The sequence below is a fragment of the Oncorhynchus clarkii genome, unplaced genomic scaffold (assembly GCF_045791955.1).
Source record: "Oncorhynchus clarkii lewisi isolate Uvic-CL-2024 unplaced genomic scaffold, UVic_Ocla_1.0 unplaced_contig_6281_pilon_pilon, whole genome shotgun sequence".
Lineage (NCBI taxonomy): Eukaryota > Metazoa > Chordata > Actinopteri > Salmoniformes > Salmonidae > Oncorhynchus > Oncorhynchus clarkii.
Window position 1 is genome coordinate 16,481 of NW_027258907.1, and position 23,968 is coordinate 40,448.

At 45.2% G+C, this 23,968-nt stretch overlaps 1 protein-coding gene across 1 annotated transcript in view; it reads right to left on the bottom strand.

Annotated features, from left to right (window-relative positions):
- LOC139399180 (short transient receptor potential channel 7-like) overlaps positions 1-22,968 on the bottom strand; it is a gene marked incomplete at its 5' end in the record, with an annotated part of 29,524 nt that extends 6,556 nt beyond the window's left edge. The window contains 4 exons of the mRNA XM_071144693.1: positions 1,671-1,751; positions 8,818-9,060; positions 10,559-10,754; positions 22,704-22,968. Coding sequence (XP_071000794.1) covers positions 1,671-1,751; positions 8,818-9,060; positions 10,559-10,754; positions 22,704-22,968 — 785 coding nt within the window. The remainder of the gene's footprint in view (positions 1-1,670; positions 1,752-8,817; positions 9,061-10,558; positions 10,755-22,703) is intronic.
- Between the last annotated feature and the right edge of the window lie 1,000 nt (positions 22,969-23,968).

Genomic DNA, 23,968 nt, shown 5'->3' on the forward strand with positions numbered 1-23,968 from the left:
AAGCTCGCTCAGCAATGAAGAAGCCACAGCTCCAAAACCACCAAAAAAAGCCAGACCACGATTTTCAACTGCACATGGCGACAAAGTTCGTACTTCTTGGAAAAATTTCCTCTGGTCTGATGGAACAGAAATAGAACTGTTTGGCCATAATGACCATCATTATGTTTGGAGGAAAAAGGGGGTGGCTTGCAAGTCGAAGAACACCATCCCAACCGTGAAGCACGGGGGTGGCAGCAATCATGTTGTGGGGGTGCTTTGCTGCAGGAGGGACTGGTGCATTTCACAAATGTCATCATGAGGATGAAAAATTATGTGGATATATTGAAGCAACATCTCAAGACATCAGTCAGGAAGTTAAAGTTTGGTCGCAAATGGTTCTTCCAAATGGACAAGCATACTTCCACAGTTGTGGCAAAATTGCTTAAAACTTCTTGAGGGCCGGTGGCAGTATTCGGTATTTCGGATACCGAGCTAGGATATGCATATAATTGGTAGTATTGGATAGAAAACACACTGAAAATAAAATAATAAATATAAAATAATGTAATGTCTGGCGAAAACCCGAGGAGAATCCATCCAGATTTTTTTTTTTAGGTGTCTGCCCATCCAAATCCTTGCTTATGGGAAAATCAAAGGAATACCTCACAGATTGGAGTTCCTAGGGATTCCCCTAGATATCAACAGTTTCAGTTTTGTTTTTTGAAAAATGAGCTAGAATTTGTAGTATTTCTAGGTGGCTCCCATTTTGACTGTAGTATTGTGGCGTGCATTGATGAGGGCCCACACTTCGTTATTTATCTCCGGTAATGAACATACTATTCTCCGTCCTAAATGTGATTGTTTATTTACATATTATGGTACCTGAGGATTGATTAGAAACGTTGTTTGACTTTTTTGAACAAAGTTTATTGTCAACTTTTGGGATTCCTTTGTATGCATTTTGAAGGAGGGAAACAGGTGGATTATGAACCAACTTGTGAACCAAGTGATCCAATGATCTAAAACATAAAGCAAAATCTACAATGGAATGGTTCAAAAATAAACATATCCAGGTGTTAGAATGGCCAAGTCAAAGTCCAGACCTGAATCCAATCGAGAATCTGTGGAAAGAACTGAAAACTGCTGTTCACAAATGCTCTCCATCCAACCTCACTGAGCTCGAGCTGTTTTGCAAGGAGGAATGGGAAAAAATGTCAGTCTCTCGATGTGCAAAACTGATAGAGACATACCCCAAGCGACTTACAGCTGTAATCGCAGCAAAAGGTGGCGCTACAAAGTATTAACTTAAGGGGGCTGAATAATTTTGCACGCCCAATTTTTCAGTTTTTGATTTGTTAAAAAAGTTTGAAATATCCAATAAATGTCGTTCCACTTCATGATTGTGTCCCACTTGTTGTTGATTCTTCACAAAAAAATACAGTTTTATATCTTTATGTTTGAAGCCTGAAATGTGGCAAAAGGTCGCAAAGTTCAAGGGGGCCGAATACTTTCGCAAGGCACTGTATCTGTCTCGATAATTGTCTATTTCTCCCTGGCTCTATCATTCTCTTTCCTTCTGTGCCCCCCATTTCCCTCTGACTTGTTCTCTTCCATTACCCTCCCACACCCCTCTTCTTTCTTTCTTTCTTTCTTTCTTTCTTTCTTTCTTTCTTTCTTTCTTACTTACTTACCTGGTATCTGGTAGGGTGTTTGATAGGTTGTCTGAGAGTGTACTCCTCTCGTAGTCGACCATGGGCCATGTAGCGTTCACCCTGCAAAAACACAACATGAGTTATACATATATAAACAGAAGAAACCCTGTGCACAGCACATCATCTAGATCAGGGCTCTCCAACCCTGTTCCTACACAGCTACCGTCCTGTAGGTTCACTCAAACCATAATACAGAAAACCTGATCCTAATAATTAGCTTGTTTATCAGCTGAATCAGGTTACTTACAACTGGGGTTGGAGTGAAGACCTACAGGAGGGTAGCTCTCCAGGAACAGGGTTGGAGTTAAAACCTACAGGAGGGTAGCTCTCCAGGAACAGGGTTGGAGTGAAAACCTACAGGAGGGTAACTCTCCAGGAACAGGGTTGGAGTGAAAACCTACAGGAGGGTAGCTCTCCAGGAACAGGGTTGGAGTGAAAACCTACAGGAGGGTTGCTCACCAGGAACAGGGTTGGAGAGCCCTGCTCTAAATCCAGGTGCTGGTATTGGCAGGAACAACTAGTATTCCCGAAATTCAGTATGCAGGAACAAATACTATTCAAATTTCAGTATGCAGCCTCCCGGGTGGCGCAGTGGTCTAAGGCACTGCATCGCAGTGGTCTAAGGCACTGCATCGCAGTGCTAGCTGTGCCACCAGAGACTCTGGGTTCGAGCCCAGGCTCTGTCGCTGCCGGCCGCGACCGGGAGGTCCATGGGGCGACGCACAATTGGCCTAGCGTCATCCTGGTTAGGGAGGGTTTGGCTTGTAAGGATATCCTTGTCTCATTGCGCACTAGCGACTCCTGTGGCGGGCCGGGCGCAGTGCGAGCTGACCAGGTCGCCAGGTGCGGGAGTTGGGAGTTGTAGCGATGAGACAAGATAGTAACTACTAACAATTGGATACCACGAAATTGGGGAGAAAAAGGGGGTAAAATTAAAATAAATAAATTATAATTTCAGTATGCAGAAACAACTAGTATTCTGAAATTCAGTATGCAGGAACAACTAGTATTCAGTATTCAGGTTGCAGGAACAACTAATAGTCAAAATTCAGTATGCAGGAACAACTAGTATTCAATATTCAGTATGCAGGAACAACTAGTATTCAGCATTCAGGAACAAATAGAATTCAATATTCAGTATGTAGGAACAACAAGTATTCAGCATTCAGGAACAACTAGTATTTAATATTCAGTATGTAGGAACAACTAGTATTCCGAAATTCATTATGCAGGAACAACTAGTATTCAGTATTCAGGTTGCAGGAACAACTAATAGTCAAAATTCAGTATGCAGGAACAACTAGTATTCAATATTCAGTATGCAGGAACAACTAGTATTCAGCATTCAGGAACAAATATAATTCAATATTCAGTATGCAGGAACAACTAGTATTCAATATTCCGTATGCAGAAACAACTAGTATTCAATATTCAGTATGCAGGAACAACTAGTATTCAATATGCAGGAACGACTAGTAATCAATATTCAGTAGGCAGGAATGAAAAGTATTCAATATACAGGAACAACTAGTAATCAATATTCAGTAGGCAGGAATGACAAGAATTCAGCATTCAGTATGCAGGAACAACTAGTATTCAGTAATCAGATTGCAGGGACAACTAGTATTCAATATTCAGTATGCAGGAACAACTAGTATTCAGTATGCAGGAACATCTAGTATTCAATATTCAGTATGCAGGAACAACTAGTATTCAATATTCAGTAGGCAGGAACAACTAGTATTCAAAATTCAGTAGGCAGGATATACAAGTATTCAGTATACAGTACGCATGAACAACTACAGAAGACAGGTGATCAACCTTGACTTTAGTTAGTATTTATTTATATTGTTCATGTATATGAAGAGAAGTTAGCCACAACAACACAATATTAGGTATACTGTACATGAGAAGTCAGCCATAACAACACAACATGAGCTATACATGAGGAGGAGTTAGCCAAAACAACACAACATGAGCTATATATGAGGAGAAGTTAGCCACAACAACACAACATGAGCTATATATGAGGAGGAGTTAGCCAAAACAACACAACATGAGCTATATATGAGGTGATGTCAGCCACAACAACATAAGCTATACTTGAGGACAAGTTAGAAACAACAACATGAGCTATATATGAGGAGGAGTTAGCCACAACAGCATTACATGATATATATATGAGAAGTAAGCCACAACAACACAACATGAGCTAAATATGAGGAGAATTCAGCCACAACAACACAACATGAGCTATATATGAGGAGGAGAAGTCAGTCAGAACAACAGAACATGAGATATACTGTATATGGAGAAGTCAGCCACAACAACACAACATGAACTATATATGAGGAGAAGTTCTCAACAACAACATGAGCTATACATGAGGAGAAGTTAGCCACAACATGAGGTATAAATGAGGAGAAGTTAGCCACAACATGAGCTATATTTGAGGAGAGGTCAGCCACAACAACATGAGCTATATTTGTTGACAAGTTAGCCACAACAACAAGAGCTATACATGAGGAGTTAGCCACAAAAACACATCCTATATGTGAGGAGAAGTTAGCCACAACAACAAACAATGATCTATATATGAGGAGTAGTTAGCCACAACAACATGAGCTATACATGAGAAGGAGTCAGCCACAACAACATGAGCTATACAGGAGTAGGAGTCAGCCACAAAAACACATCATGAACTACATATGAGGAGAAGTTAGCCACAACAACACAACATGAGCCACATTTGTTGACAAGATAGCCACAACAACATGAGCTATACATGAGGAGGAGTTAGCCACAACAAGACAACATAAGCTGTAAATGAGGAGAAGATATCCACAACAACACAAGCTGTAAATGAGGAGAAGTCAGCCACAACAACATGAGCTATACAGGAGTAGGAGTCAGCCACAACAACACAACGTGAGGTATATATGAGAAGTTAGCCACAACAAAACAACATGAGCTATATATGAGGAGAAGTTAGCCACATCATGACCTATAAATGAGGTGATGTCAGCCACAACAACATGAGCTATATATGAGGAGAGGTCAGCCACAACAACACAACATGAGCTATATCTGAGGAGAAGTTAGCCACATCAACACAACATGAGCTATATATGAGGTGAAGTTAGCCACATCAACACAACATGAGCTATATATGAGGAGAAGTTAGCCACATCAACACAACGAGCTATACAGGAGGAGTTGGCCACAACAACACAACATGAGCTATATATGAGGAGAAGTCAGCCAAAACAACACAACATGAGCTACATATGAGGAGATGTTAGCCACAACAAGACAACATGAGCTATAAATGAGGAGTTAGCCACAACAACACAACATGAGCTATATATGAGGAGGAGTTAGCCACAACACAACATGAGCTTTATATAAGGAGAAGTCTGCATCAACAACATGAGCTATATTGAAGAACAATTTAGCCACAGCAACATGAGCTATACATGAGGAGTTAGACACAACAACACAACATGAGCTATATATGAGGAGAAGTTTTTCACAACAACATGAGCTATACACAAGAAAGATTTATCCACAACAACACAACATAAGCTGTAATTGAGGAGAAGTTAGCCACAACACAACATTAACTATATATGAGGAGAATTTAGCCACAACCTGACCTATAAATGAGGAGAAGTCATCCACAACAACATGAGCTATACTTGATGACCAGTTAGAAACAACAACATGAGCTACATATGAGGAGAAGTCATCCACAACAACATGAGCTATACTTGATGACCGGTTAGAAACAACAACATGAGCTACATATGAGGAGGAGTTAGCCACAACAACATAACATTATATAAATATGAGAAGTTAGCCTGCAGGACAGGTACAGGAAGGCAACAACAACTGCCCGAGTTACACCAGGAACGCACAATCCCTCCATCAGTGCTCAGACTGTCCGCAATGGGCCGAGAGAGGCTGGACTGAGGGCTTGTAGGCCTGTTGTAAGGCAGGTCCTCACCAGACATCACCGGCAACACATTGCCCATGGGCACAAACCCACCATAGCTGGACCAGACAGGACTGGCAAAAAGTGCTCTTCAATGACGAGTCACGGTTTTGTCTCACCAGGGGGGGGATGGTCGGATTCGCGTTTATTGTCGAAGGAATGAGCATTACACAGAGGCCTGTACTCTGGAGCGGGATCGATTTGGAGGTGGAGGGTACGTCATGGTCTGGGGCGGTGTGTCACAGCATCATCGGACTGAACTTGTTGTCATTGCAGGCAATCTCAACGCTGTGCGTTACATGGAAGACATCCTCCTCCCTCATGTGGTACTCTTCCTGCAGGCTCATCCTGACATGACCCTACAGCATGACCCTCCAGCATGACAAGCCATACTACTCTTTCTGTGCATGATTTCCTGCAAGACAGGAACGTCAGTGTTCTGCCATGGCCAGCAACGAGTCCGGATCGCAATCCCATTAAGCACGTCTGGGACCTGTTGGATCGGAGGGTGAGGGCTAGTGTCACGCCCTGCCCGTAGAGATCCTTTTATTCTCTATGTTTGTTTGATCAGGGTGTGACTCGGGTGGGAAACTCTTATGTTCTGTGTTTCTATGTTTTGGCCGGGTATGGTTCTCAATCAGGGACAGCTGTCTATCCTTGTCTCTGATTTGGAATCATACTTAGACAGCCTTTTTTCCCTTTTTTGTATTGGTGGGTAGTTGTCTTTATTAGTGGCCTGTATAGCCCTAGTAAGCTTCACGTTCGTTTTTGTTGTTTCTTGTTTTGTTGGCGACATTTATAATAAAGAAAAATGTACGCTCACCACTCTGCACCTTGGTCCGGTCATTTCCACGATTTCGACTAGCGTGACAGCTTGGGTCATTTCCCCCAGAAATGTCCGGGAACTTGCAGGACCCTTGGTAGATCTGGTGCAGTCCATGAGAAGGAGATGCACTGCAGTACTTAATGCAGCTGGTGGCCACACCAGATACTGACTGTTAGTTTGATTTTGACCACCCCTTTGTTCAGGGACAGATTATTCCATTTCTGTTAGACACATGTCTGTGGAACTTGTTCAGTTTATGTCTCAGTTGTTGAATCTTGTTATGTTCATACAAATATTTACACATGTTAAGTTTGCTGAAAATAAACGCAGTTGAAAGTGAGAGGATGTTTCTTTTTTTGCTGGGTCCATGAGTAGAAGTCAGCCACAGCTACACGAGCTATAGATGAGGAGTTAGCCACAACAACACAACATGTGCTGTATATGAGGAGAAGTCAGCCACAACAACACAACATGAGAATTTAGAGAGGAGGTTAGAGAGCATGAAAGCCAGATGAGTCAGATATAGATATGTAAACCATAGAAAATAACAATCAAGGCTGGTCTAGCTTGTACCCCCACGGTCTGTGTTACCCTCAGTGAGGGCATGAATGTCGACCAGACTGCTATTGTGCATTTCCCTCCATTTTTGTCTCACCCTCCTTTCAATTTCTGTCATATTAGATGGAAATTCTCCGAAAAACATTTGACATGTTAAATGTAATTAATTATATGTTATATTTAATTGTGTGGTGCAAACATGATTCCTGTGACCATGGAATAATGTGTATCGGGTTAGGGGAGGGTTTGGCCGGGGGTCTTTACAAGTAGGCTGTCATTGTAAATAAGAATTTGCTTTTAACTGACTTGCCTGGTTAAATAAAGGTCCACATTTTTTTAAAACAAAATAACAAGTACTCTCTGCTATGCTAACTAACACTGACCTGGTTTTATTGTCCTCTATTAGCTTTATTTAGTGTCCTTATTTTCATTTTGGCAGGAGATACCCTCAGACACACACACACACACAACCCCCCCCTCGTAAGGCTGCTAAGCTTGGTATTGTCAATGGCATGGCATGACACCAAACTGCAATGGCTCCTGAAACCCCAGACAGACACCCACACACTAACTCATGCACTCACACACTCCCACAGACACACACGACTGCACGCACGCACGTACAGACACACACACACACACACAATCTCACTTGACATTTTGCTGATTTTCCAGAGGTGTAGTGTGAGTCTATGTATCGATTGCTCACCTCCTGCTCAGTTCTGTTCCATAGTCAAGCCATTAGGTCTCTGCATACCCATAGATGCAGTTCTATGATACATCCTGAAGCATTTGAAAAACAGGTAACTGTCAAGATATGCTTGAAGGGCTGTAGGAAGTCAGGTGCAGGAGAGCAGATATTTGGTAGCAAAACGGAGCCTTTTATTTGGCGAACCAAAAGCACATGGCACAAATGAACACGAAATACAAATACAGGTTGAACATAACTCAGTACAACCAGCCTAATGTGCGCATACATGAAAACATAATAAACAATACCACACAAAGACATGGGGGAAACAGAGGGTTAAACACACAACACATAATGAGGGAAATGAGAACCAGGTGTGTGGGAAAACGAGACAAAACAAATGGAAAATGAAAAATGGATCGGCGATGGCTAGAAGACCAGCGACGTCGACTGCCGAACACCGCCCAAACAAGGAAAGGCTTCGACTTCGGCAGAAGTCGTGACAGTAACTGTCAAAATAAAGGAAACACCAACATAAAGTGTCTTAATAGAGTGTTATGCCACCATGAGCCACCAGAACAGCTTCAATGCGCCTTGGCATAGATTCTACAAGTGTCTGGAACTCTATTGGAGGGAAGCAACACCATTTTTGCACGAGAAATTCCATAATTTGTTGTTTTGTTGATGGTGGTGGAAAACGCTGTTTCAGATGTTGCTCCAGAATCTCCCATAAGTGTTCAATTGGGTTGAGACCTGGTGACAGACACACACACACATAAAAACACATGCACAACCACACACATAAAAACACACGCACAAACACACACCCTTTAAACCCCCTATGCTCTTTGAGGCCCGTCTTTCAGCCTCCCACCCTGGACGTTCAGCTGTGTCTTGGGAAGACAGATTTACCCAGGATCAAATTCTCACCTGGTTAACAAACAAAACCCATTTTTTAAATGTCTTATCATCTTATTATGAAAATAGCTTCGTATCAGGTCAAACTCTTACTAGCATCTACAATATCTATTGACACAATTAGGGTTTGACTTTTGACCTTTGTCCTCTCCCCTCTGGCCTTGAATCGTGAGTTGAGCATGCCCATCTCCAGCTCGTTGTCGTGGCGAAGGTCCTTGGCCTTGCAGAGGTGAACAAGGCCGGCCTTGGTGCGGAGGACCAGGTAATACCAGGACTTGGGAGACGGCACCATGTTGAAGGGAGCAGGCAGAGTACGACCCTCGTCAAAGTAGGACATCCACAGCTTGGCACGGGCAAACTTCCACTCTACATCTGCATCTGTCTAGAGGGGACAAACACGCGTGTAGAAACGGACACAAACAAACAAATGGATGCACAAACGTAAACACACGCATATTGGTTGCATCATTGCACAGGCACATGTGATTAACAATATTTCACATTAAATATACTGTACATTGCTTTGACTAAACATGTCTTAAATTAAAAGGACACTACTAGGATTATACATTAACATACAAAATTGAATAATTTCAGATGAATTAGTTATTAATCAAATCAAATCAAATCAAATCAAATCAAATTTTATTTGTCACATACACAATAGGACTGACCTCTATATGAATGGGTTATTAATAGGACTGACCTCTATATGAATGGGTTATTATTATGACTGACTTCTATATTAATAGGACTGGGTTATTAATAGGACTGACCTTTATATCAATAGGAATGAGTTATTAATAGGACTGACCTCTATATGAATGGGTTATTAATAGGACGGACCTCTATATGAATGAGTTATTAATAGGACTGACCTCTATATGAACAGGTTATTATTAGGACGGACCTCTATATGGATGAGTTATTATTAGGACAAACCTCTATTTGAATGAGTTATTAATAGGACTGACCTATATATGAATGAGTTACTAATAGGACTGACTATTAATAGGACTGACCTCTACATGAATGAGTTATTAATAGGACTGAGGTCTGAGATATAAATGAGTTATTAATAGGACTGACCTCTATATGAATGCGTTATTTTTAGGACTGACCTCTATATGAATTAGTTATTATTAGGACTGACCTCTATATGAATGAATTATTAATAAGACTGACCTCAATATGAATGGGTTATTAACAGGACTAACCTCTATATGAATGAGTTATTAAAAATTCTGACCTTTATATGATTGATTTATTAATAAGACCAATGTCTATATGAATTAGTTATTAATAAGAATGACCTTTATATGAATGAGTTACTAATAAGACCGACCTCTATATGAATTAGTTATTAATAGGACTGACCTATATATGAATGAGTTACTAATAGGACTGACTATTAATAGGACTGACCTCTACATGAATGAGTTATTAATAGGACTTACCATCTAAATGAATGGGATATTAATAGGACTGACGTCTGAGATATGAATGAGTTATTAATAGGACTGACCTCTATATGAATGGGTTATTAATATGACTGACCTCTATATGAATGCGTTATTAATAGGACTGACTTCTGAGATATGAATGGGTCATTAATAGGGCTGACCTCTATGTGGATGAGTTATTAATAGGACTGACCTTTATATGAATCAGTTATTAAAAATACTGACCTCTATATGAATGGGTTATTAATAGGACTGACCTTTATATGAATGATATATTAATAAGACCGACGTCTATATGCATTAGTTATTAATAAGAACGATGTCTATATGAATTAGTTATTAATAAGAATTACCTTTATATGAATGAGTTACTAATAAGACTGACCTTTATATGAATGAGGTATTAATAGGACTGACCTCTATCTCCTGGTAGGAGCTGTTGATCATAGCGATGAGCATGTTGAGTAGAACCACCACCATGGTGACGTTATAGACCCCGTAGAGCACATAACCAATGTTCTCTATGAACTTATGGTCATACTTCAGGACCACAGAGATCACCTCCGACAGACCAAAGATGGACCAGAACAGGGTCTTAAAGCTCTCCTCCACCCTGGGGAAGGAAGGAACGAAGGAAGGAAGGAAGGAGACAGACAGACAGACAGACAGACACACACACACACTCTCTCCAGGTGAGTCTTTAAACCACAGTATGGTGTAATTTATAGAGTTTATGAGCTGGCACTGATGAAAGAGTTCACATATCCCCCCACCAGGACATTATCCCCCCCACCAGGACATTATCCCCCCACCAGGACATTATCCCCCCCAACAGGACATTATCCCCCACCAGGACATTATCCCCCCACCAGGACATTATCCCCCCCCCCCACCAGGACATTATCCCCCCCCCACCAGGACATTATCCCCCCACCAGGACATTATCCCCCCCACCAGGACATTATCCCCCCACCAAGACATTATCCCCCCACCAAGACATTATCCCCCCACCAGGACATTATCCCCCCACCAGGACATTATCCCCCCACCAGGACATTTTCCCCCCCACCAGGACATTATCCTCCCCACCAGGACATTATCCCCCCACCAGGACATTATCCCCCCCAACAGGACATTATCCCCCACCAGGACATTATCCCTCCACCAGGACATGATCCCCCCACCAGGACATTTTCCCCCCCACCAGGACATTATCCTCCCCACCAGGACATTATCCCCCCACCAGGACATTATCCCCCCAACAGGACATTATCCCCCACCAGGACATTATCCCCCCACCAGGACATTATCCCCCCCACCAGGACATTATCCCCCCACCAGGACATTATCCCCCCCCACCAGGACATTATCCCCCCACCAAGACATTATCCCCCCACCAGGACATTATCCCCCCACCAGGACATTAGCCCCCCCATCAGGACATTATCCCCCCCACCAGGACATTATCCCCCCACCAGGACAGCTCAATGAATGCCAATTCTACTGTCACATTTTAGAACAGATCACTAAGAGGATTTTGCTGCAATTTATAAGCTCAGAATTGAAGCTGAGTCCAGTCCAGCCCAGTCCAGTTCAATCCAGTCCTGCTTTTAGCCACAGTGCTCTAGCTAACTTTCTGGTTGAGGGGCTTTTGAATAAGCAAAACAAACACTGAGCCTAAAGAACACAGACATTTGGCCTCAGTTCTGTAAATACATATTCAATCAGTGGCAGAGCTGGAGGAAGGGAGAAAAGGGAGGAGAAATGATGACAGAAAGCCTGTGTGTGTCCTTTCCACTTTCAGAGCTGAGAGCACACACAAATCCACACACCCTCGGCAGTGAAGTTTACTGGTATCTCCTCAGAGTGAACTTCTCATCTTTCCGAGAAGACCGGAAAACACTTCTTAACTTCAAAGACCTCTCCCTCGCTCTTGCTGTTTGTGTGTTCTCTAGTCCCATGATATGCAATAACTGTAGTTATAAAACTAAACGTCAAGCCAAACATCTCTCATCACATAGCAATATGTCCAGTATCATCTCAGTATACTGCAGGACCCAGTACGTACAGGACATTATCTCTCTAGAAGGAGAGTGTTTTCATGTAGAACAGAATTCATATCACCGTATGACAGGCCATGCATTGAATCCCTGTCCTCTGACCCAGGGGTCACATGACAAACGTCCTTACGATGGCGTGATACTCGACCCATCACTAATGTCCTTGTCAATACACACAACACTATGTAGAAATGGACTGACATATTATTAGGCAGGGAAATGGACTGGCATATTATTAGGCAGGGAAATGGATAGAAATGGATTGACATATTATTAGGCAGGGAAATGGATTGACATATTATTAGGCATGGAAATGGATTGACATATTATTAGGCATGGAAAGGGACTGACATATTATTAGGCTGGGAAATGGATAGAAATGGACTGACATATTATTAGGCTGGGAAAGGGATAGAAATGGACTGACATATTTATTTGGCAGGGAAATGGACTGGCATATTATTAGGCAGGGAAATGGATAGAAATGGATTGACATATTATTAGGCAGGGAAAGGGATAGAAATGGACTGACATTATTAGGCAGGGAAATGGACTGGCATATTATTAGGCAGGGAAATGGATAGAAATGGATTGACATATTATTAGGCAGGGAAAGGGATAGAAATGGATTGACATATTATTAGGCAGGGAAAGGGATAGAAATGGACTGACATATTATTAGGCAGGGAAATGGACTGGCATATTATTAGGCAGGGAAATGGATTGACATATTATTAGGCAGGGAAAGGGATAGAAATGGACTGGCATATTATTAGGCAGGGAAATGGATTGACATATTATTAGGCATGGAAATGGATTGACATATTATTAGGCAGGGAAATGGATTGACATATTATTAGGCAGGGAAATGGATTGACATATTATTAGGCAGGGAAATGGATTGACATATTATTAGGCAGGGAAATGGATTGACATATTATTAGGCATGGAAACGGACTGACATATTATTAGGCAGGGAAATGGATAGAAATGGATTGACATATTATTAGGCAGGGAAATGGATTGACATATTATTAGGCATGGAAATGGATTGACATATTATTAGGCATGGAAAGGGACTGACATATTATTAGGCTGGGAAATGGATAGAAATGGACTGACATATTATTAGGCAGGGAAATGGATAGATATGGATTGACATATTATTAGGCTGGGAAAGGGATAGAAATGGATTGACATATTATTAGGCTGGGAAATGGATAGACATATTATTAGGCAGGGAAAGGGATAGATATGGATTGACATATTATTAGGCTGGGAAAGAGATAGAAATGGATTGACATATTAGGCAGGGAAAGGGATAGAAATGGATTGACATATTAGGCAGGGAAAGGGATAGAAATGGATTGACATATTATTAGGCTGGGAAATGGATAGACATATTATTAGGCAGGGAAAGGGATAGAAATGGACTGACATATTATTAGGCAGGGAAATGGACTGGCATATTATTAGGCAGGGAAATGGATTGACATATTATTAGGCAGGGAAAGGGATAGAAATGGACTGGCATATTATTAGGCAGGGAAATGGATTGACATATTATTAGGCATGGAAATGGATTGACATATTATTAGGCAGGGAAATGGATTGACATATTATTAGGCAGGGAAATGGATTGACATATTATTAGGCAGGGAAATGGATTGACATATTATTAGGCAGGGAAATGGATTGACATATTATTAGGCATGGAAATGGACTGACATATTATTAGGCAGGGAAATGGATAGAAATGGATTGACATATTATTAGGCAGGGAAATGGATTGACATATTATTAGGCATGGAAATGGATTGACATATTATTAGGCATGGAAAGGGACTGACATATTATTAGGCTGGGAAATGGATAGAAATGGACTGACATATTATTAGGCAGGGAAATGGATAGATATGGATTGACATATTATTAGGCTGGGAAAGGGATAGAAATGGATTGACATATTATTAGGCTGGGAAATGGATAGACATATTATTAGGCAGGGAAAGGGATAGATATGGATTGACATATTATTAGGCTGGGAAAGAGATAGAAATGGATTGACATATTAGGCAGGGAAAGGGATAGAAATGGATTGACATATTAGGCAGGGAAAGGGATAGAAATGGATTGACATATTATTAGGCTGGGAAATGGATAGACATATTATTAGGCAGGGAAATGGATAGATATGGATTGACATATTATTAGGCAGGGAAAGGGATTGACATATTATTAGGCATGGAAAGGGATTGACATATTATTAGGCATGGAAAGGGACTGACATATTATTAGGCTGGGAAATGGATAGATATGGATTGACATATTATTAGGCTGGGAAAGAGATAGAAATGGATTGACATATTAGGCAGGGAAAGGGATAGAAATGGATTGACATATTACTTGGCAGGGAAATGGATAGATATGGATTGACATATTATTAGGCAGGGAAATGGATAGATATGGATTGACATTATTAGGCAGGGAAAGGGATAGAAATGGATTGACATATTAGGCAGGGAAAGGGATAGATATGGATTGACATATTAGGCAGGGGAAAGGGATAGAAATGGATTGACATATTAGGCAGGGAAAGGGATAGATATGGATTGACATATTAGGCAGGGAAAGGGATAGATATGGATTGACATATTAGGCAGGGAAAGGGATAGATATGGATTGACATATTATTAGGCAGGGAAATGGATAGATATGGATTGACATTATTAGGCAGGGAAATGGATAGATATGGATTGACATATTATTAGGCAGGGAAAATGATAGAAATGGATTGACAATAGAAGTTTATGACACATACACTGACATCCCAACTGGTCTGCAGATATATACAGTAATCCTCTCTCTTGATGATTTCTCTGTCTAACCTCTCCTCACCCACTGTGAACAATTTGGTCAGTCTCTGCCTCCTGCTACGCTTCCTATTCACACAGAGAGCAGTTCAGTAGATGTGGGTACCAGGTGGGATCCATCATTAAAGACTTCTGTCTAGTTCCCTAACGACTGGTCACAGTAGGTGCCAGGACCCTCAGGAGAACACCTAACTGACAGAGGGAGGAGACAGGGGGGGAGGAATACAAGACACCAATATGTGGCTTGTAGTGTCTTCTCTCCCCCTGTTCTCCAACCACCCTAGGATAGGCTGTCAGGCTGCAGCTGTCACACACATACACACACAAAAGAACACACTGGTGTGGTGACTCACCTCTACCGTGTGTGCAGTCCAAACCCTGCTCCTCTGCTCCATCAGGAGACTCACCTGAGCACACAGTAGGTCTGTTTCTCTTTATCTACCCTTCTTTTCCATCTTTACCTTTCTCTTCCTCGCTACCTTTCTTCAATGCCACGCTGTCTCTCTCTTTCCCTCTCTTTCCCCCTCTCTCCCAACCCCTCTCTCTTTCCCTCTCTCCCAACTCCTCTCTCCCAACCCCTCTCTCTTTCCCTCTCTCCCAACCCCATCTCTTTCCCTCTCTCCCAAGCCCCTCTCTCTCTCCCAACCCCCCACTCTCTCTCTTTCCCTCTCCCAAACCCACCCCCCCTCTCTCCCAACCCCCCACTCTCTCTTTCCCCCTCTTTCCCAACCCCTCTCTCTTTCCCTCTCTCCCAACCCAATCTCTTTCCCTCTCTCCCAAGCCCCCCTCTCTCTCCCAACCCCCCACTCTCTCTCTTTCCCTCTCCCAAACCCACCCCCCCTCTCTCCCAACCCCTCTCTCTTTCCCCCTCTCTCCCAACCCCTCTCTCTTTCCCTCTCTCCCAACCCCATCTCTTTCCCTCTCTCCCAAGCCCCCCTCTCTCCCAACCCCACACTCTCTTTCTCTTTCCCTCTCTCCCAACCCCCCCTCTCTCTCCCAACCCCCCACTCTCTCTCTCTCTCTCTTTCCCCCCCACCCTCTCTTTCCCAACCCCCCCCCACCCCCCTTTCTCCCAACACCCCATTCTCTCTCTTTCCCTCTCCCCACCCACCCACCCCCCCTCTCTCCCAACCCCCCACTCTCTCTCTATTTCCTTCTCTCCCAACTCCCCCTCTCTCTCCCAACCCCCCACTCTCTCTTTCCCTCTCCCCACCCACCCCCCTCTCTCCCAACCCCCCACTATCTCTCTTTCCCTCTCCCCACCCACCCCCCCTCTCTCCCATCCCCTCTCTCTTCCCCTCTCTCCCAACCCTCTCTCTTTCCCTCTCTCCCAACCCCCTCTCTTTCCCTCTCTCGAAAGCCCCCTCTCTCCCAACCCCCCACTCTCTCTCACTTTCCCTCTCTCCCAACCCCCCCTCTCTCTCCCAACCCCCCACTCTCTCTCTTTCCCTCTTTCCCTCTCCCCACCCACCCCCCTCTCTCCCAACCCCACACTCTCTCTCTTTCCCTCTCCCCACACCCCCCCACTCTCTCTCCCAACCCCCCACTCTCTCTCCCAACCCCCCACTCTCTCTCTCCCAACCCCCCACTCTCTCCCTCTTTCCCTTTCTCCCAACTCCCCCTCTCTCCCAACCCCCCACTCTCTCTCTCTTTCCCTTTCTCCCAACCCCCCCTCTCTCCCAACCCCCCACTCTCTCTCTTTCCCTCTCTCCCAAATCTACCACTCTCTCCGAACCCCCCACTCTCTCTCTTTCCCTCTCCCTACCCATCCCCCTCTCTCCCAACCCCCCACTCTCTCTTTTTCCCTCTCCCCACCCACCCCCCCCTCTCCCAACCCCTCTCTCTTTCCCTCTCTCCCAACCCCCTCTTTCCCTCTCTCCCAACCACCCCTCTCTCTCCCAAACCCCCACTCTCTCTCTTTCCCTCTCCCCACCCACCCCCCCTCTCTCCCAACCCCCCACTCTCTCCCTCTCTCTTTCCCCCCCACCCTCTCTCTCCCAACCCCCAACTCTCTCTCTCTTTCCCTTTCTCCCAACCCCCCCTCTCTCCCAACCCCCCACTCTCTCTCTCTTTCCCTCTCTACCAAACCCACTGTTACGCACGCCTCTATGAAGAGGGAACGCAACACCCTGCTACAACTAAACTCTCTGTGAAGTGAAAAAGGTATGGACTGTAGGTGCGAGTAAGGATGACAACAGGCAGAATGTGGTACCGTTTTACAAGGACTTTATTCCTGTACACGGTAATATGGGGAAAAGGGGCTGGACGGAACCAAAGCAAAGAAAGTAAATCTCAAAGCCCCCCCCTCTCCTATCTTACCTGCCTACCCACTACTTACCTAATTTAGCACCACCTGGTGCCCTAACCAAAATACAGGGGGTGGTCCGCCCAGGTCTTACCTAGTGTGCCTAGACAGTGAATATACTACGGGTATATGTATGCCCGCGGGCCTCTTGCCTAAGCACTCCCAAGGTGCCTTCCACTTCCCCCCCTGGGAACAAATGAAACAGAATATTAAACAATTTCACAAACAAACTAAAAAACAAAGGACATCAAATAAGCTCTACCTGAGCAACAAACTCACAGAACATACCAGCTCTCAGCAATGAACTCCCAGCAAAATCACACAGTAATCCCTACCTCCAAAATCTCTCTATGACAAACAATCGCTCTGCAATGACCTCCCAGCAAATCTCCAGCAAAATCTCTCCCAGCAATCCCTACCTCCAAAATCTCTCTCAGTAATCCCTACCTCCAAAAATCTCTCTCAGCAATCCCTACCTCCAAAAATCTCTCTCAGTAATCCCTACCTCCAAAAATCTCTCTCAGTAATCCCTACCTCCAAAAATCTCTCTCAGTAATCCCTACCTCCAAAAATCTCTCTCTCCTGAACAGAACACTGGCTTTTATATAGCTTCAGAATGAATGTATAATTGGAGACAGCTGTGTCTTGACGAGGGGGCGGGGTCAGCTCTCCAATTAGCCCTGGAGTCGACCAATCAGCTGCTTGAGGGATTTCAGGAAGCCATTTCCTGAAATAAACACATGCAAGTACACAAACTACAACACAAACTGGGGAACGTAACACCCACGTCTCTCTCCGAACCCCCACTCTCTCTCTTTCCCTCTCCCCGCCCACCCCCCCTCACTCCCAACACCCCACTCTCTCTCTTTCCCTCTCCCCACCCACCCCCCTCTCTCCCAACCCCTCTCTCTTTCCCTCTCTGTCCCAACCCCTTCTCTTTCCCTCTCTCCCAACCCCCTCTCTTTCCCTCTCTCCCAACCCACCCATCTCTCCCAACCCCCCACTCTCTCTTTTTCCCTCTCCCCACCCACCCCCCCTCTCTCCCAACCCCCACTCTCTCTCTTTCCCTCTCCCCGCATACCCTCCCTCTCTCCCAACCCCCCACTCTCTCTCACTTTCCCTCTCTCCCAACCCCCCCTCTCTCTCCCAACCCCCCACTCTCTCTCTTTCCCTCTTTCCCTCTCCCCACCCACCCCCCTCTCTCCCAACCCCACACTCTTTCTCTTTCCCTCTCCCCACACACCCCCCCCTCTCCCAACCCCCCACTCTCACTCTCTCTCTCTCTTTCCCCCCCACCCTCTCTCTCCCAACCCCACACTCTCTCTCTTTCCCTCTCCCCACCCACCCCCCCCTCTCCCAACCCCCCACTCTCTCTCTCTTTCCCTGTCTCCCAACCCCCCCTCTCTCTCCCAACCCCCCACTCTCTCTCTTTCCCTCTCACCACCCACCCCCCTCTCTCTCCCAACCCCCATTCTCTCTCTTTCCCTCTCCCCACCCACTCTCTCCCAACCTCCCCTCTCTCCCAACCCCCCACTCTCTCTTTCCCTCTCCCCACCCACCCCCCCTCTCTCCCAACCCCTCTCTCTTTCCCTCTCTCCCAACCCCCTCTCTTTCCCTCTCTCCCAACCCCCTCTCTTTCCCTCTCTCCCAACCACCCCTCTCTCTCCCAACCCCCCACTCTCTCTCTCTCTTTCCCCCCACCCTCTCTCTCCCAACCCCCCACTCTCTCCCTCTTTCCCTTTCTCCCAACCCCCCCTCTCTCCCAAACCCCCACTCTCGCTCTCTTTCCTTTTCTCCCAACCCCCCCTCTCTCCCAACCCCCCACTCTCTCTCTTTCCCTCTCTCCCAACCCTACCACTCTCTCCGAACCCCCCACTCTCTCTCTTTCCCTCTCCCTACCCATCCCCCTCTCTCCCAACCCCCCACTCTCTCTTTTTCCCTCTCCCCACCCACCCCCCCTCTCTCCCAACCCCTCTCTCTTTCCCTCTCTCCCAACCCCCTCTCTTTCCCTCTCTCCCAACCACCCCTCTCTCTCCCAACCCCCCACTCTCTCTCTTTCCCTCTCCCCACCCAACCCCCCTCTCTCCCAACCCCCCACTCTCTCTCTTTCCCTCTCCACACCCACCCCCCCTCTCTCCACACCCACCCCCCACTCTCTCCCTATCTCTTTCCCCCCCACCCTCTCTCTCCCAACCCCCCACTCTCTCTCTCTTTCCCTTTCTCCCAACCCCCCCTCTCTCCCAACCCCCCACTCTCTCTCTCTTTCCCTCTCTCCCAAACCCACGTTTCTCTCCCAACCCCTCTCTATTTCCCTCTCTCCCAACCCCCTCTCTTTCCCTCTCTCCCAACCCCCTCTCTTTCCCTCTCTCCCAACCTCCTCTCTTTCTCTCTCTCCCAACCCACCCCTCTCTCCCAACCCCCCACTCTCTCTCTTTCCCTCTCCCCACCCACCCGCCTCTCTCCCAACCCCCCACTCTCTCTCTCTCTTTCCCCCCACCCTCTCTCTCCCAACCCCCCACTCTCTCTCTCTCTTTCTTTCCCCCCCACCCTCTCTCTCCCAACCCCCACTCTCTCTCTCTCTCTTTCCCCCCCACCCTCTCTCTCCCAATCCCCCACTCTCTCTCTCTCTCCACCCCCCCTCTTGTTCACTGCTGCCCCTGTGTTTCTCAACATCATATTGAAATGATGATGTGTTTGACTGGCATGACAGATCATGACACATCCCCAATCACATATCCATAGGAGTTAATGACCACTCTCCTTCACTCTGATCCCTCTATCTAAACCTCTATATCACTCTCAAACTCACCCTGCCATCTCTCAACCTCTATATCACTCTCAAACTCTCCCTGCCATCTCTCAACCTCTATATCACTCTCAAACTCACCCTGCCATCTCTCAACCTCTATATCACTCTCAAACTCACCCTGCCATCTCTCAACCTCTATATCACTCTCAAACTCTCCCTGCCATCTCTCAACCGCTATATCACTCTCAAACTCTCCCTGCCATCTCTCAACCGCTATATCACTCTCAAACTCTCCGTGCCATCTCTCAACCGCTATATCACTCTCAAACTCTCCGTGCCATCTCTCAACATCTCAGTCCCTCTCTCCTTTTTTCCTTCTATCACTCATTTTATGTCTATATATCCTTAGCTTGACGTATTTATTTTATTTTTTAGATTTGTCTTTATTGTTGTGAATTGTTAGATATTACTGCACTGTTGGAGCTAGGAACACAAGCATTTCGCTACACCCACAATAAGAACTGCTAAACATGTGTATCTGACCAATAAAATGTGATCTGATTTGATTTGATTTGATTACGGCTCCCTCTAAACCCCTCTCTCTGTATCATTCTCATCTCTTTATCTCTCCACTCTGCCTCTCTCACTTCATCCCAAAACATGATAATATCTCTCTGTTTCTTGGTTTTGCCCTCTCCCTCATTCATATTTTTCTCTGTGTCTGTGCACAGATGCGTATCTTAATTTGATCATCCTGTTGTTTCATGACATGCAAACTTGTAGTGTATTCAAGGTTTAAAAAAGCTTCTAAAGTTTGTAATTTTCACTTAAAAAATGTATTTGAATTCTAATCAACAAATTATTCACATTTCTTATTGCTGCAGGATTATTTTCCTGCTTCGAGAAACTCAGCCAAATTAGGAACCAGCATCTGTAGGTCTCTCTCTTTCTTCCTCTCCCTCTTTAATTTCCTCTCTCTCACCTCTCCTCCAGTGTCGGTGGCTCTGGCCAGTTTCCCTCACTGAGCCAGCCAAAAATCCACCTCTGCTGCTCTCCTTCTCCCTCTAGTCTTTCTATCCCATCTCTCCACTCCATACTCATTCCTACTTTCCTCCTCTAGCCTTCATCGGTCTGTGGAGCATTTGTCATGCATGGCTGACTAGAACATAGAGACAATCTCATCACCTCAGCAGTCTGAACCCTCAAGCCATCCTCCAGAGACCCTCGTTCACCCTCACCCTGGCACCCACTCAACGTGCCTCCACCTGGGGTATCATTATCACTGACACCTGCCTCCATCACCACCAGAGCCATCAACCCAGCCCTCGCTACCATCCTCCATCAAAACCTTCCCTGTCAACTATACTTAATCACACAGAGCAATAACACACACACACACACACACACACACACACACACACACACACACACACACACACACAGCAACATAGAAAGGAGTGACGGAATGTATGTTGACACCTTCAAATATAGACGAACTCAACTGTTATTGTTTTTTTCTGATGCAAGCCGAGTCAGAACTGGAGTCATACTGACCCCTTGTGGCATGAGTAACAACTTTTCAATAGAAGAGTTGACTCATAACAGCTGACACTAGCAATTCAAGAGGTAAAAATATTTGTGGAAAAATATCCCCAAAACTGACATCAGAAACAAATCCCAATTATGTTTCAAGGCAAAGCCTTTCTTATTACAGACTGATCTAACTCGTGTTTGGGTAGAAACACATCAACAACACTTAGACAATACTAATTGGGCCTTAGAGTCCAAAATATAGCCCTGACACTGCGTATCCTGTGTGAGGGAGTAGAAGTGATGTATACCACCTCAGCAGACTGGCAGTTCTAAGTGATCAGCCAAGCAGAACCCATCCTACACGCCACGGTTCTCTAACTCACAACTTAAAACACACTGACTGACTGACAGATGGACAGACTGACTGACTGACCGACAGACTGACTGACTGACAGGCAGGCTGGACTCAAAACCCATTAGCAAAGTGACTAAAAGATGATTGCGTGGAAACTTTCAGTCTGAGTCATATGACACAGGAGAGGAGATAGGAGAGGAGGAGAGGAGATAGGAGAGGAGGAGAGGAGAGGAGGGAAGAGGACTGACAGTGTCTGAATGTGTGTGCCTTCTCTCTCTAAGATAAATCGTGACAAAAGGTTCCTAAATGAGCCTGCCTCAGAGTAAAGATGATTTATATCACAAAGCAACGTTGCTAAAAACAACAGACGGACATTGAATGAGTCCCAATTTTGCTTGTCATCACTGATGTGAAAGGACTGGCAAGATTCCAGAAAACATCATGGCGGATGTCTACTAATAAACTGGCCAGAGATGTAGCCAGACACTGCTTACACCTGTCGTTTCAGAAGAGAGCTTTGATAGAAAGAAAGTAAGGCTGAGTTTCTATCTCTCTACACACTAATACGATGCAAAGTGTATGTGAACAGTATGTGATTTTGAAGTGGAGAAGCTAGGGTTGTACTTGGCCCCCGGGTAGTAGGAGTAGAGGTTGAAGATGCGCGTGTGGGTGTGTGGTCCCACTCACGTGGTGAAGGCAGGGTTGTACTTGGCTCCCAGGTAGTGGGAGTAGAGGTTGAACATGCCGATCATGAAGGCCACAAACACCATGATGAAGATCACCATGAACTTGAAGATGTCCTTCACCGTCCGGCCCAGGGAGATCTGGAGGGGGCCGAAGCTCTCGTTGGCTGGCAGGATGTAGGCGATGCGGGAGAAACTCAGCACCACAGCGATGGCATACAGACCCTCCGAGATGATCTGGGGGTCCGACGGACGCCACTTATTCCTGGCTGAAAGAGGGAGGGGAGGGGAAGGGAGAGAGGAGCCTGATCACAAGAAACAGACTTTGATTTTGGACGTGCAAAGTCGTGATCCTCGGAGCCGAAGAGTGCTGCTCAGACCACTGAGCTACAGCAGTTCACAGACCCCTGGCAAACGGTCGAGAATAGTAAGAATACGGATGATACCTGATGGTGATAGTGTGTCATTTGTATTACTTTGTTTTAAGCCATCCCCAAACCACAGCCCTAACCGTAACCGCTCGGAAGTAATGCTTAAACTGTTCAACTTTGAGCTGTTCCTGTTTCAACCCCGTTACCATGCAGAATCAAACCTGTAAAACGCGTGGAATTCATCCGTCAAACATACGCGTTTATTCATACTACATCACTTCTAAGCGAAACTATGAGATGTTGTTGGGAGAGTGAGAGTAGAAAGTGAATGTAATTTCAATGTAGGTGAAAGGAGAAGGGGTAATGGAGAGAGAAACATGGAGGGAGATGCAGGGATTAGAGAGAGAGGGAGAGAGAGACATACATTAGAGAGAGAGGGGAGGGAGAGATATAATTAGAGAGAAAGGGGAGGGAGAGAGATACATTAGAGAGAGAGGGGAGGGAGAGAGATACATTAGAGAGAGAGGGGAGGGAGAAAGATACATTAGAGAGAGAGGGGAGGGAGAGATATACATTAGAGAGGGGAGGGAGAGATATACATTAGAGACAGAGAGATACAATAGAGAGAGAGGGGAGGGAGAGAGATACATTAGAGAGAGATGGGAGGGAGAGAGATACATTAGAGAGAAAGGGGAGGGAGAGATATAAATTAGAGAGGGAGGGGAGGGAGAGATAAACAATAGAGCGAGAGGGGAGGGAGAGAGATATACATTAGAGAAAGGGGGGAGGGAGAGATATACATTAGAGAGAGAGGGGAGGGAGAGAGATACATATTAGAGAGAGAGGGGAGGGAGCGAGAGATATACATTAGAGAGAGAGGGGAGGGAGAGAGATATAC